Source organism: Leptinotarsa decemlineata, unplaced genomic scaffold (genome assembly GCF_025532065.1).
Source record: "Leptinotarsa decemlineata unplaced genomic scaffold, Ldec_3_MD MMD2_P_RNA_scaffold_12, whole genome shotgun sequence".
In the NCBI taxonomy this organism is placed as follows: Eukaryota; Metazoa; Arthropoda; class Insecta; order Coleoptera; family Chrysomelidae; genus Leptinotarsa; species Leptinotarsa decemlineata.
Window position 1 is genome coordinate 11,369,028 of NW_027412526.1, and position 14,845 is coordinate 11,383,872.

At 34.9% G+C, this 14,845-nt stretch overlaps 2 protein-coding genes across 4 annotated transcripts in view; both read left to right on the forward strand.

Moving 5' to 3' along the window:
• Positions 1–188: 188 nt before the first annotated feature.
• On the forward strand, positions 189–5,755 carry LOC141481857 (uncharacterized). The gene is made up of 2 exons (XM_074174160.1): positions 189–377; positions 5,181–5,755. The coding sequence occupies exons 1-2, from the start codon at positions 223–225 to the stop codon at positions 5,665–5,667; spliced, it is 642 nt and encodes a 213-aa protein (XP_074030261.1). The 5' UTR covers positions 189–222; the 3' UTR covers positions 5,668–5,755.
• A 2,218-nt stretch (positions 5,756–7,973) lies between these two features.
• LOC141481858 (uncharacterized) overlaps positions 7,974–14,845 on the forward strand; it is a 39,282-nt gene continuing 32,410 nt past the window's right edge. Inside the window, exons 1-2 of one of the 3 annotated variants that reach the window (XM_074174182.1) lie at positions 9,705–10,022; positions 12,538–12,685. Coding sequence is in view for 1 of the 3 variants with exons in the window: in XM_074174169.1 (XP_074030270.1) it covers positions 8,225–8,339 (115 nt within the window). In the remaining 2 variants the exon portion in view is untranslated. Of the gene's footprint in view, positions 8,340–9,704; positions 10,023–12,537; positions 12,686–14,845 lie in introns of those variants that run through there. The other 2 variants (XM_074174169.1, XM_074174174.1) reach the window with 2 other exon arrangements.

The window sequence follows — 14,845 nt, forward strand, 5'->3', positions numbered from 1 at the left end:
AAAGATAATTAAACCTGCATCCAGGACTAATCCGCTAATTGATTTCGTATTTCTCACGAAACATGTGCGGTGACATATGGTGAGAATGATAAACAGTCCTTTATCTTTCCACTTCACCCGAAACTGAACATAAAGTGGTAAATCAGAAGGTAAACAATGCTGATAACAGCGACCTTATATAAGGGTCCTTCTGGCTAGATCGGGATAAAGTCAGGAAAATGGATGTGTTCAAATATCCGCGCTGTGATGGAGAGTGACAAGACCCCGAAGAAAAATCAGAAAAGAGTTTATAAGGTGCGGCTGAGGAGGTCTAAAGCTAATGCCAGGGAGAGGAACAGGATGCATGGTTTGAACGATGCATTGGATAGATTGAGAAGGTAAGGAAATATGTGATGGAATTGACACGATACACAATTGACACGATACACAATTGAAAATACTTTATTTCAAAAACTACACCTCACAAAATTTTAACATCATCTTCGTTGATTTTACTGCGTATTGATTTTACAAGTTTCAATTCATTCGTAAAACTACCTTCTTTCAAAAATTCTGATTTTTTGTTTGAAGGTGGTTGACAATGTTCCGTGGTGTATTTTATCAGTTCGGACTTCCATTGTCTGATATAATATAAATTGATTTGAAATTCCTGAAAAAATATTAAAAAAGGTTAACCGAAAATAACAATTTTACCTGAACAGAAAAAAACTGAAATTACAAAGAAATAACATGACACCAAACAACAACCAAAAAAATAAAAATTGAAATATCAATAAAAGCTGAAAATTAAAGAGTTATCACCCGAACACGATTGTGGATACTAACAATCGAAACGTCGTGAAGTAACTTGGGTTGGAATCTTTTAATTTTTATTTTTAATTTTTTGTTAATAATAATTTTTAATTTTCAGCTTTTATTAATATTTCGATCTATATTTTTTTGGTTGTTGTTTGGTTTTATGTTATTTCTTTGTAATTTCAGTTTTTTTTTGTTCAAATAAAATTGTTATTTTCGATTAACCTTTTTTTATATTTTTTCAGGAATTTCAAATCAATTTATATTATATTAGACAATGGAAGTCCGAACTGATGAAATAATTCTGATTTTATGATATGTGACGCCTGGTGTTTGTTATTAATGCTATTCAATGCCCCTCCCAATGCCATTTCTCTTTCGATCCCCAAAATTTCAAAGTTGTTAGTGCTATTTTCATTTTCAATATTATATTTGAAACCTTTTTCTAGCAACACATTTTCAGTGTATGTGAACTGAACCTTCGATAAAATTTATGATTCGTGAATTTGTTTCTAATAGGTAGAGGTAGTTTCTTTTTTATTAGTGAATATAGTTTTTTCTTTTGAATGCAGTACTTTTTATGAATGATTTGATTAACTTGTTTACTGAACGGTTTATAAAACCCGAACACCGTTTTTGTTATACAGACATGTTCATACTGACTCAATCGACATAATTGGTGCTTTATATGAAAATTTGAATCATATAACTCATCATCTAACTAATGACTAATAATTTCACCAGAGTTTAGGTATAATCTAAATGACAATTTAAGTATCCTGAAAGAAACTACCTCCATAATGACTAATGATTTTACTTGAGTTTGAAGGTGATTGATAATGTTTCATGATGAATTTCACTAGTTCGGACTTCCATTTTCTACTATATAAAATGATTTGAAATCCCTGAAACAACTAAAAAAGAAGAATTAAAAATGAGATAGCTGAAAATAAGAATTATATTAACCAAAATAAACCTGAAATAAAATAATAGTGAAATAAAATACAAGTAAAAATAGAACAATTGAATAAATAAAAATAATGAAAATAAAAATAAAAAGTGGAGAGATTCCAAGTCACGTTAGCTCACGACGTTTCGATTGTTAGTATCTACAATCGTCTTCGGGTGATGACTGGACTGATTCCTTCGAGAGATGACTATTTATAGGTCGTTCGAGTACTTTCACTTATCCCCGCTTTCCATTTTTCGCTTCACTGGTTCCGTGGGAGATGGCCGTTTTGGCGAGAGTTGGCCATTTTTCTCTTGATGATGGGTTTCCATATGTTGCGTATTTCTACGCTGGCTTGGCTGAATACGTTGTTGGACAACATGTATGCGGCTTCCTTGAATTTTCTCCTTAACCAATGTTCCTCTCTGTGCAAGATCTCAGCTTGGGACCACTCGATGTTGTGTTGATGGGTCCAAACATGGTCTGCTATTCCTGATTTGCTGGTTTCCCCTCGCTGTGTGTGTTTCTTGTGCTCGGCAATGCGAACATTCAATGGCCTCTTAGTTTCACCAATATAGGATTTTCCGCACTCACAGGGTATCCGGTAAATGCAATTCTTGGAATCGCATTCCGCGTTTGGTGGCCTGGTTTTCGTGAGGCTGCTACGGATAGTGTTACCGGATCTGAAGCAGGTTCTGATGTTGTACTTGGAACCAATTCTTCTTATCCTCTCCCATAATACTCTGATGTAGGGAAGTGCAAGCACTGGTTGTGACGGCTATCAAGCACCCGTAATCTGAATTTGATGAAAGGCCATTTTCATTGTAATATTGAAGGAATGCGCTGCTGCTCGATTTGATCATCTAAAATTAGTATTATCAGCTTTCCTTATAATTTAATGTAAGAATTTACTACATTTTACATTTACTATAACCATACAGTCAAACTATTTGGAAATAAATGCAGTCTGCAAACATTCAAATCAAGACTATACAGCTACACAAAGCCAAAAAGTCATACGACTCCTGTGGGTGGTCTGATTATCTTCATCATAGGCAGATGTATCTACCTATATTGCAGCAGATCTGTGAGTCATAGTCCATAAAATTTTCTATTTTCTATTTTCTATCACACTCAAATGTTAATAAAAAATACATTAAAACACCAAAAACTTACATTATACTGCCACCCAGCAGGATTCAAGAGAAGGAGATGTGCTGCATCGCTGATGATCAATAGATACTCAAATGAATTTCTGAATACTGTCTGTCCATGATCTTGACCTCCCTCAATATTTATGAAGAATTATACGCTGACATTGCAACTTTGATTCCGGTCACTGTACTAAGGTAAAATGCTCAGTATGTAATCTATTCAAAGTTTACGTATTTGGAGATTGTTTTATATTCTATATCCTGTTATCGGATCAATTTCGATGTCTATGAACTTGGAATATTAAAAGATGGAATTCTGAATACTGAGTGTTTTTGTGTTAAAATATTGAAGTTGAGGTTGGAACATCTTTCAATTCATGTATTTACTTAAATTAATTTGAAATATTTCATGATTGCTTCCTATATTTGACACATCTCCCCTCCTTGATGAAGCTGGCCCCCAGCTTCCTGGGTGGTAACGAAAAACAAAAAAAAATCATTGAAATTCAAATCAAACTTTACAACTTAATAAAAATATTTTGAAAAATTAAGAAAAAGGGTTTCAAATATGATTATAAACATCAATTACAACTACATGTCCTATAAAAGTTAGAAAAAACTATATTGTCCAAATGATTCTGCAACTATGAGTTCCCACACTAATATTGTCATAGTCCGGCACTGAACTTTATCTGTATTAGGGTCACTCCACCAATCTGTAAGCACAGCGTTCCGTGTCTTGGTTGGATGAATGGGTGAAACAGCGAATAAACTCCTCTCGTTAATAGCCAAGCGGGTACTGAGTTGAGACACTATTCTACCGTACTAATATAATAATAAATATGTTGTGAATTATCCCCCGAAGAAAGTAACACCGGCCGACGCTAACCTTCCCCATGGACTGCGTCAGGGTCACGCACAGCCCCACTCGTATCCCTCTCGAAAATTCTGGTACGCTGCGTCTGGTAGACAATGTTCCACCATCTTTCGGAGACTTCCATCAAGTTATAACATCATTGCCATAACATAAGAGAGTCAGTCTAAATCAAAAACAAGCACTTTTCCCAATAATCAGAAATGCAATACTCTTCTCGATGCGCATTTCACTAACCAAAATGGCGTCTTCAGGACATGCTATGCAATACTCATGAAAACAGTATTGCATTTCTAGTGATTGGAAAAAGAGCTTGTTTTGGAGTTATCATAAGTCAGAAGTTGAGGTTTTACCTTTTATAAGAGCCAGTATAGTTCGGAAAGTGCAGTGCGAACTGCGCTAATGGGGCGATAGACATTTGAACATTAGTCTGAAATTCAGTTAGATATTTTGTGTTGGATTGTCAGTGTATTAGTGAAATGAAGTTGAGTTTGATTGTACAGAATGATTAATTATTGTCGAATCTACGAGAAAACGTAACAATAGTAATAACGTTCATTTCAGAGAAAATCCTAAAAATTACTAGAAATTGGTGTCTAGAAATAGTTCAGGAATGTTCTCATGCACAAGCATAAATCGTCTTGTCTCATAATTATGTTTGAAATTAAACTGCGATAGCAGTTGAAATCAATATGGCAATGATCAGAAAGTACTTATCTATTTACCTTTTGATTTTCATGGAATTATTTTCTATCAGCTTGACTGCATTAACCTTTCTCGATTTCATATCATTTCTAGAAACATGTGGCCTTGTTTTCCGATGGCATTTCAGGTTAGCTTCCCAAATTTCTGCTACCGCAGTTGTCGCTTGATTGGTCAAACCACCAACACTGACATAAAAACTGGGCAAGTTGACTTGGATGTTACACCAATAGGTGGTTCCACTTATGTTTCGCTTGCGTTTACGCAGTTATTATCTAGTACTTTTCTTGGTTTTTCACATTTTGTCTTCAATCGAGGACCGCCTGCCCGGTACTGATGATGCCCAATAGGCTGAAACAGCTGTTTACCAGTGACTCTCAAATTGAAATCAATATGGGAATGATCAGAAAGTACTTATCTATTTATCTTTTGATTTCCACGGAGTTATTATCAAGTACTTTTCTTGGTTTTTTACATTTTGTCTTCAATCGAGGACCGCCTGCCCGGTACTGATGATGCCCAATAGGCTGAAACAGCTGTCTACCAGTGACTCTCAAATTGAAATCAATATGGGAATGATCAGAAAGTACTTATCTATTTATCTTTTGATTTTCATGGAATTATTTTTCAGCAGCTTGACTGCATTCACCTTTCTGCATTTTTTATTATCATTATTATTATTACTATTATTTACTTTTACTTACAGCCACATGCCGATCCACTTGACCCACACCGAGTCCAATTCGGCTCCGCAGAAGCTCTCCAAAATCGAAACCCTCAGGCTAGCGAGAAACTACATCATCGCCATGACTCAAACTCTGCAGGAAGAGACACCCATGGATATCAATCGATTCATCAACATTTTGAGCACAGAATTGAGCCAAACTACTGCCAATTTGCTGTCCAGTACTCTCACGAATAGTTGGCAGGGCTACGGAGGTTATGCCCCCCAATACTACAGGGACTACGATAACTACCAGGATGAATACAATAAGGGATATTATGACCACGGGCATTTCTGGGAGAACAAAGTACAAAGAAAATACGTAAATTACCACAACCAAGATATGACTAATTACAAGTACTGGGGTTATTATAATAACAGTGATAGCAGTAATGATAATTATACACCAAGTGATCATAGGGTTTATCAAGCTTGTAGTGCCAGAAATGATTTTTATTATAATTTCTGAACAGAATAGTGACTGAAACAAGTCACTATTGTTAAATAGTTGTCATTATCTCACCAGAATCACCCTAGAATAAACATTAAATAAATTGCATTATTATTTTATAGACAGTCGTCAATCAGAGTGATAATGAGTTATTCCACGTGGTGTTTAAACGATGATTCGAATACAGTTACAGTTATGGCCGAATTTGGAAGTCTGGAAGCTCTGGGGCAACGAAGGAGTGGAGGCAACTTATTATTTATTATTTTCCAAATAAAATTTTCCAAATGAAAGAAATCTTTTTTTTTCTGCCAAGTATTTCAAAAATTATCAGCTAATAAAATTATTTCAGCAAAGAATGTTAGGTTGAGTTAGGTTAGGTCCAAAGAAAGTGGGTCTATTCGACCCTCCACCGCAACCCGCAAGGGTTTATTGTGGCTCACACCTATTCACACTCGGTCAAATAAATTCAACTTCTTAATGTATGTATGGTGAGTGGTCTTTCGGCTCCGCCGAACTCTAAAGACCTGATTCGGTCCCCAGCGGGGCAGGCACAAAGTATATGCTCTGTTAATGAAGTAGTCGGATAGTCAAGTTGCAAGATTCCCACCTTGATACACACGACAACCTTCCCATATGAGGGTTTTTGCAAGTCAGCTACACCTGACAATGCCTTAGATTCAGCCGTGCAGGACTTTTCACCTCTGGTTTTGGTGAATCATGGAGGGTTTGTTCCTCCATCTGAGACAGATTCAGCGTACGCAGCTTAAGAAATTGGTGCAAGGCGGTTTTATAAGGGACCCCGCTCTTAAGGAGACGACTCAGTCGTTTCCTGGCTGCACCACCAAACCTTTTTTTAAGGTTCAGTTGTTGGATCAGGAGTTGGGGAGTTGAGAAACTCTCTCTCTCTCTTGAACTAAATTTACAGGGAGGCCAATTGGAGTTGTAAACTCGACATCCATCTCCTCTGTAGACTCGCTCCTGAACTAAATTTACAGGGAGGTCAGTTGGAGTCGTAAACACGACATTCATCTCCTCTGTAGACTAGCTCCTGAACTAAATTTACAGGGAGGTCCTTTGGAGTCGTCAATTCGACATCCATCTCCTCTGTAGACTCGCTCCTGAATTAAATTTACAGGAAGGTCAGTTGGAGTCGTATAATCGACATCCATCTCCTCTGTAGACTCGCTTCTGAATTAAATTCACAGGAAAGTCAGTTGGAGTCGTAAGCTCGACATCCATCTCCTCTATAGACTCAGCGTCAGAAAGAATTTTTAAGTTTACTCTGTCCATAAAAGTTCTACTAGTAGCTAGGGAAAGAAGGTCAATCACGGCAGAGCCCCGCATTACCGTGACAAGGCGATGCTACGACGAGATGGCGCCCGGTATCTGGAAGGTTCCGTAGAGACAGCTGATAGGCGCAGTGTCATTCATAATCTCGGCACGGTTACACACACCTTAGGATTAAGCCATCGTTGGGATGCCATTCAGTTAGGGAATAACAACCACAAGTGATTCTGTTATTCCCGTATCCAGCGAGGCTACGTGGAAGCAGGCATCCGATGGCCGGTTTGCTCAACCCCCACATCCCAAGAAAATGCACTCGCCGAAAACAGCATGCACAGTGGTTCAGGCAGTGAAAGATGAACAAAGAATGTAGTAATTTGTTAAAGTCAAATACAATTTATCAAAAACGAAATTACCACGTTAACGGATGGAACTCTGTGATTAAAAGTCGTTGATGATTTCCCTGAAATCTAGCTGACCCGTCAAAAAGAGTTTTTTTATCTTTATTGTGGGGGCTTATTCCCTGTAGGGTCCCGGGGCAGTAGCCCCGCCTGCCCTCCCTCAAATCCGGCCCTGATTACTTTACTTCAATAGAAATTACGACGTTACCTGAACTTAACGCTCATTTTCGATTCACATCTCTCTAATCTACCTCGTTCACATTTTACTTCTATTGTATGGTTTCTTTTTGTCGATTCAGCAATATAAATAATTCGAGTTACTCAAGGTTACTTCGAAATATCTTTCACATAAGTATCATGAGCAAAATTGTGATATTTTCTAAAAATTGAATCAAGAAAATTTTATTCCTATTCAGAAACCAATAGACAATAAATTTTTCGTATTGGTGCAACCAAAAGATCCCCTGCTTTGAATTATAAATCAGAATTTTTCTGTCAAGAGTTCAGATTGGATCCTTTCCAGTTTCATGTTTGCCGGAAGTTTGAAAATGCAACGCCGTACAAGAAAACCAAGAGCTATTGAGAACCTTCAGCTCAAAAAATATGAGCAATTTCAATGTTTTTTTTATTTTGGACGTGACAGTAAAAGATAAGTTTGAAGTATAATATGATATTCGAGAGTGCCATGAAGTGGGTGACATATCTTGGAATTGTAATTGGAACGTCACGCCTATAGAAAACGTTGCTAATTGCCAAAAGGAATCACAATCACAAACATTCGAATATACGTTGTAATATCTATCTATTGTTATATTCTCCCGCATAAAAGAGAAAGGCAACACTCCATATAATGACTAGTAAATCCATAAAGTATTGTTCAGTGATCCGGTATGATAATTATGTATCAAAAAATGAAACTAGTGAAGAAATGGAAAATTATATTGGGAATCGGCAAATCAATCAACAAATATATGTGTTCAAACTTTGACAAAGATGGTTTTCCAGGTACAAAAAAATATTGTTTATATACGTATGCGTAAGCATTATCAACGGTTTATTTGTTCCATAACTAAATATTAAAAGATCATTGAAATGATTGGTTGTAGAAACCAAACTGGTAGGATTGAAAAGTAGAATATATTTTAATATTAACATTAAAGAAGAAAATGATACAAATCATGAAATTATGGAACGATAAAAATTTATTAGCGCTCCGGGGCGACTTCATTGATTCGAGTAATACATTTGCTTTTTCAGCTGTAGGAAAACCCGGAAAAACCTGCAGCACCACATCATCTGGAGATCTTGACCTGCCAATGTCTTCTCTTTCATAAAACAAAATGTAGGGTGTCTCCAGAGGTTCCAATAAATTCGAAACATCGCCAGAACACTTCGTGACACGAGTATCGTCAAACTTAAATCAATCCGTTTCGTCTTTGATCAATGCGTAATAATGATCTGATTCAACGCCAGAACCACAGTGTAGAATGACTGCATGAAGATTATAACAGTGGTCTGCTAGATTGAAGGGTTCATCTATTTCGAACTTTCGTAAGAGTTTGGTGCATCCGTCGGAGGTTGATTCAATTCATTTGTTGAAGACGTCAGAGTTAATCCCACTTTGTGAGGATAACATTTAAACGAATAACTTTGCTGACTATTTGTTGAAAAATCTGTAGAAATCTGTTTTTCGTCAACCATCTATCTTACACAAATATCACTAGATTCAAATTTGAAAACTGTTTTGCCTTCCATTTTAGATCTAGCATCTTTTTATGATACTTGTTCTACTTGAATTTGATACAAGTTTTGTCTAATTACAAAATACCGTTTTAACAATTATTCAGTTGAGTTTTTCAATTCATCGATGAATCCACTGACTGGATCGATGGATTCATCTACATCGAAATGTTCGAAATGTTGTTGAAAAATCTATGAAGTTATTCCGTCGAATTTAAGAATTCGCCTGATGTTTTTTTCAATAGTCATGCACCGTCAACATGAGACGATAATTTCTTCTAATAATCCCCCAAAGAAGTATTAACCGGCTAGCTAAAGCCTAAAACTAAGAAGAAGAACAACAACACTAGATTCAAATTTGAAAACTGTTTTGCCTTCCATTTTAGATCTAGCATCTTTTTATGATACTTGTTCTACTTGAATTTGATACAAGTTTTGTCTAATTACAAAATACCGTTTTAACAATTATTCAGTTGAGTTTTTCAATTCATCAATGAATCCACTGACTGGATCGATGGATTCATCTACATCGTAATGTTCGAAATGTTGTTGAAAAATTTATGAAGTTATTCCGTCGAATTTAAGAATTCGCCTGATGTTTTTTTCAATAGTCATGCACCGTCAACATGAGACGATAATTTCTTCTAATAATCCCCCAAAGAAGTATTAACCGGCTAGCTAAAGCCTAAAACTAAGAAGAAGAACAACAAATGAGAACATAACCTGTGACAGAAAACATAAACATAACCTTTATACTGTACTGTAGTACTGTGACACAGACGACTATACCATAAAAATTGGGAAAATTATCACAGAAGTAGTAAAATCAAAGTGATTTCGAATTTTTGAAAACACACATCTCCAAACAAATACCAGCTGTTATTTAGTTCCTGTCCTCAGATAATTACAGGGGAATTAAGGATTAAAACCCACCAAAGTAATTGTGAAGTAAGTTCATAAATTTATTTAAATTATATTAATGAACAACTCGGGGTTGTCGCTAGACCGATAGCATTTGTGACCACATTTGAATCTAGTTAGAAATAATTAAGCAGGATTCATACTCCCAAGCTCCCAAGCCAAGGATCAAATTATTTCAGAAAACAATTGTTTTTTTCGCCAGCGTGTCTAATTTAAATAAATTCTTTAGGGCTCTGTAACAATGAATTTCATAAAATATAACTGCCACAAACTATAACTGTTCCGTTCATTCATATACGCGACATTTCATCCATCAGTTTTTTCAGTGATCCCAGTAATGGCCTGTGATCTGTTTCAATGGTTAAATATCGCTCACAACCAAAAACCAATCGTTCCATTTTTTCAATGTGATTGTATCTTTGCTGTGTTTCAGTTAAGGAAACAAATGAAAACTCTATTGGTTTGTTTTCCTGACTTATTGTAGCACCAAGAGAGTGACTGATTTATTAGAATCCAAATAGGATAAATTCACTGATGATGTTATCAAATGTTTTATTCTGTCGAAACAGTGTTGTTCATCTAGTCCATACCCATTCATTTTTTTCACTTGACAATTTTCTCAATACGCTACTCTCTTGTGATAGATTCGGAATAAATATTTCTTGGTAAACAACCAATCTTAAAAAGCCCAGAAGTTCTTTCTTATCTTTTGGAACATTCATCGCCTGAATTGTTTTGGTTTTTTGTTCGTTCAATGGGATACTGTTCGAGCTGATTTTGTGGTCTATAAACTTTACTTCAGTTGTGAGAAACTTGGACTTTTACATGTTCAAGGTTAAACCACTCTTTTCGATTTTACAGAAAACTAATTTTAATAAATTGCAATCATGTTCTTCTTTTGATTTGCCAAAAATTGAAATATCTTCAAAGTTTGATATGACTCCTTTTAAATTTCCCAATGAATCATATGTAAATCTTTAAAAAAATTCCAGAGAGCAAGCTATTTCATAAGGTAAATGAAGGTAGCGGTACTTTCCAATAATAGTGGTTATCACACATAATAAAGAAATTTGATATGTTAGAGGAATTTGAAGAAATGCTGAAGAAGCATCCAATAATATAAACATTTTTGCTGGTATGTGAAATAATTTTTTTTCTATGTATTTATTCAAATTACGCAGATCCATGCAAATGAGAATATCCCCATTACTTTTCGGAACTATGATAATTGGATTAACCCAATGAGTTGGTTCAGTTACTAGACTAGAATATTCTTTGTAACCATATCATCAAGTTTTTCCTTCACTTTGTCTTTCAATGTAATTGGAATTTTTCGGCTTACTCTAATACTAGGAACTGCATCTTCTGATGAAGTTATTCTGCATAACCTATTTACTTTTCCAATACAAGAAAATACACATTTGTATTCTGCCAAAATTGTTTTTGGTTCATCATTAAGAATGCAGTCACCATTGACCTCACTTATATTACAGTTTCTTATTATTTTCAAAACTCATAGTGCCGGTTAGCTAAGCAAATATTTAGGTATTGTTGAATTCAAAACATATAACTGACAAGACTGGATTGTATCTTTATAATGACAAATGAAAATAACAACACCAATCACGTTGATTTTATGTCCGGAATATGAAGACAATGTTGTTTGTGTTGCTTAATTAAATGAAGTCATAATAATTCAATATTTCGATTCGACTGATGGTTGGTATCTACTTTTATTTTGAAATCTTTCCAATTTATTTTATGTGTTTCAAACTACTCAATAGAATCTACAAAACGGTTACTGAAATAACCCATTTGTAATTAATCAATTTTCCAAACAATACTTTGTTTGAATTGTTTTTATAATAATATAAACTTTGAAAACATCAGTGAACAGGAAATCTTGATTGCAGCACGTGAACTAAAAATTTCACTTCTTTTCCTGATAACATACCATCATTTTTGGTTAAATATTGCATCAGTGTATTGGTCTATCCCTTACTGACACTTTTCATTCGTGCAGTTAAAGATATTAATTTCCCTGAATTATGGAAAATATCACGAGTTTGTCCCATTTTCAAGTCTGGAGATCCATCTGATATTCGGAATTATCGTCCTATCTCAATCCTATCGAATTTTGCAAAACTTCTCAAAATCATATCTCCGCAAAAACATGGATTTATGTCAAACAGATCCATCATAACAAATTTAATTGTGTTGACCCGCTATGTTAGTCATGTCTTAGATATTCGTGGTCAAGTTGATGTGATATATACTGATTTCGCTAAAGCATTTGATCCACTTGATCACATGATCCTTCTACAAAAACTCCAATAATTTGGTTTCCATAATTCAGCAGTACTTTTCATTAAATCCTACTTACTTAAATGCAAACAGTTTGTATCTTATAACGGCTATGATTCTTTTTATTACAATCCTTCATCTGGAGTACCTCAGGGATCGAATCTCGGACAACTTCTGTTCTTATTATTTATTAATGACCTCAGTAATTATGTCGATTGTAATAAGTTATTTTTTGCAGATGATTTGAAAATATATTTACCTGTTGAAACTATCTAAGACTGTAACACATTGCAACGACAGTTAGAAAATATACAGACTTGGTGTGAAGTTAGCAAACTATATCTCAATGCATCCAAATGTAAAGTAGTGTCTTATAGCAGGAAAATGTAAGTCATCGAGTACAATTATCGAGTAGATACCATTTCACTGTCACAAAGTAACTCAATTAAAGATCTTGGTGTATATTTTATCAAAATTTGTATTTTTCCAACTACATTAGATCTCTTTATGTAGCCTACGTAAGGTCAAAATTAGAATATGGCTCTGTTCTATGGTCTCCATTCTACAATTGCTCTAATTCATTAATTGGTAAAGTTCAATGTCGTTTGCTAGAGTTTATTTACTTAAAATTTTATGGTATCTATCCTGAGAGGTATTCCATATGAATCTCTTACCATAACATTCAATATTGAAAGTCTTGAATTACATAGAAAACTTGCTGGAATAATTTTTCTGTATGAATTACTGCACAGCAATGTGGATGCTATGGAGGTGTTATCTTTTATAAATTTCTGTTTACCTCATTTTAGAACTAGAAGTACAAAAACTGTTTACAATCGACTGGCCAGAACCAATTTTTATCTCAAGTCACTCATCTTTAGCATTTGCAATAATTTTAAATTTGTGTGATATCAATTTTGATTTCCTAGAATATATTGTTGACACTGCATGTCAGTATTTCATGGAGAATTTTTAATTTTCTGGTATAGTTTTTTTTTATTTTATTTTTTTATATTATAATTTTGTTATTCATTTTCTCAAATTGTAACTTTGTAATTATAAGGATCTAAATTACTTTTTTAACATACTTAGTTAACCCTGTAAATGGTTTTCAGGTGTTTGGTAATAAAGGCTATTATTATTATTATTGGGGATCATCCTGATGAATATCAAAATTTTCATCAAACGTGCTTTCGACGTCACAAATTACATTGTCATTCACCTCATGAATGTCTCTAGTATTCTTTGGACATAGCCTTTTGTAGTGACCACGCAGACGACATCCAGAACAAATTCTATTAAATGCAAAGCTCTTACCGCTTTGGTGATTCTGTCCACACTTACTACATCCCTGATTGAAAATTTCATTGCTATTCCTGTGAGTGTTTGATTCCTGATACGTATATCCAGTTGCACTATTTGTCGCTGCACTGTTAACTTCAGAGCTGCTCCCTCTTTGATCACTGTCCTGACAATTGCAGTGTCTTGAAGCACAATTCACTCGTTTCACATGTTTTATAACACCAACAGTAGCCAAAGATGCACTTATTTCTTTCTGGTTAGCGACCAAAAGGCCCTACATGACCCTACATGTAGCAATTGCATCATTCAATTGCAAGTTAGCCATTTGCAACAGCTTCTTTTGAATTCTTGGATCTTGGATACCTTAAAAATCCTATCCCTGATCAGTATGCCCTTCTTTTTGAATTCACATCAGGATGCCAATTGCCTCAATGCAGTTACAAACTGATCAACGGATTCTCCCGGTTGTTGATCTCTTTTAAAGATTTTAAAATGTTCATATATGATATTTCTATGTGAATTGCAAATGGTATCAAAATTTCCAAAAACCACAGCCAATTTTTTATCATCTCCGACTTCTTCATATTCAAAAGTGTTATAAATCTGAATCCCTTGATCTCCCAATAGATTCATGGGGGTTGCTACCTTGATTTCATCCCCTTTTGCAGCTATTCCACTGGCAAGCAGGTAAAATTAAAATTTTTGTCTCCATAGTTTCCAACTGTTGGCAATGTTTCTACCACGAAAACTGAACATTTCCGGAACTATCATCCTTCATAAATTGTTCGTCTAGCACAACAAAGCAGATTCGAATGTTAATTACTTTTCAAGGCAATGTTTTATCAGTGTTTTATCAGTTTCAAACAAAAAAACTTCGCGCACTTTACCGCTGCCACCATGTTATGATTTGTTTTCTATCTGACCGTGGTTGAATAATAACGCCAAGGTTTAAAGACTTGTTAATTTATGATGGAATTGGCCAATACTTGATGAAAGTCCATAATTAATGTATTCAAAAAAACACTGTATTGTGAGATTTTCACCAAACAGTTTTACAAAAACGCAACACGTGTTTCGCCATACAATGGCTTCTTCGGACTTGTCTTAACTGACTATATTCTATATATTCAATGCTTAATACACCTAATTTGACAATCTGAAGTACTTACATTTCAAATACCTTGCCCTAGGTAAAAACCTAGGTTTGTAAGGATTTAAATCACCTGAGCATATGTCCCTTTCAT

Bases quoted from the DNA above. Each gene is read 5' to 3' on its own strand.
- LOC141481857 (XM_074174160.1), top strand. From the start codon at position 223: ATGTGTTCAAATATCCGCGCTGTGATGGAGAGTGACAAGACCCCGAAG. The intron at 378-5,180 runs GTAAGGAAATAT...TTTTACTTACAG, and splicing joins GCATTGGATAGATTGAGAAG to CCACATGCCGATCCACTTGA.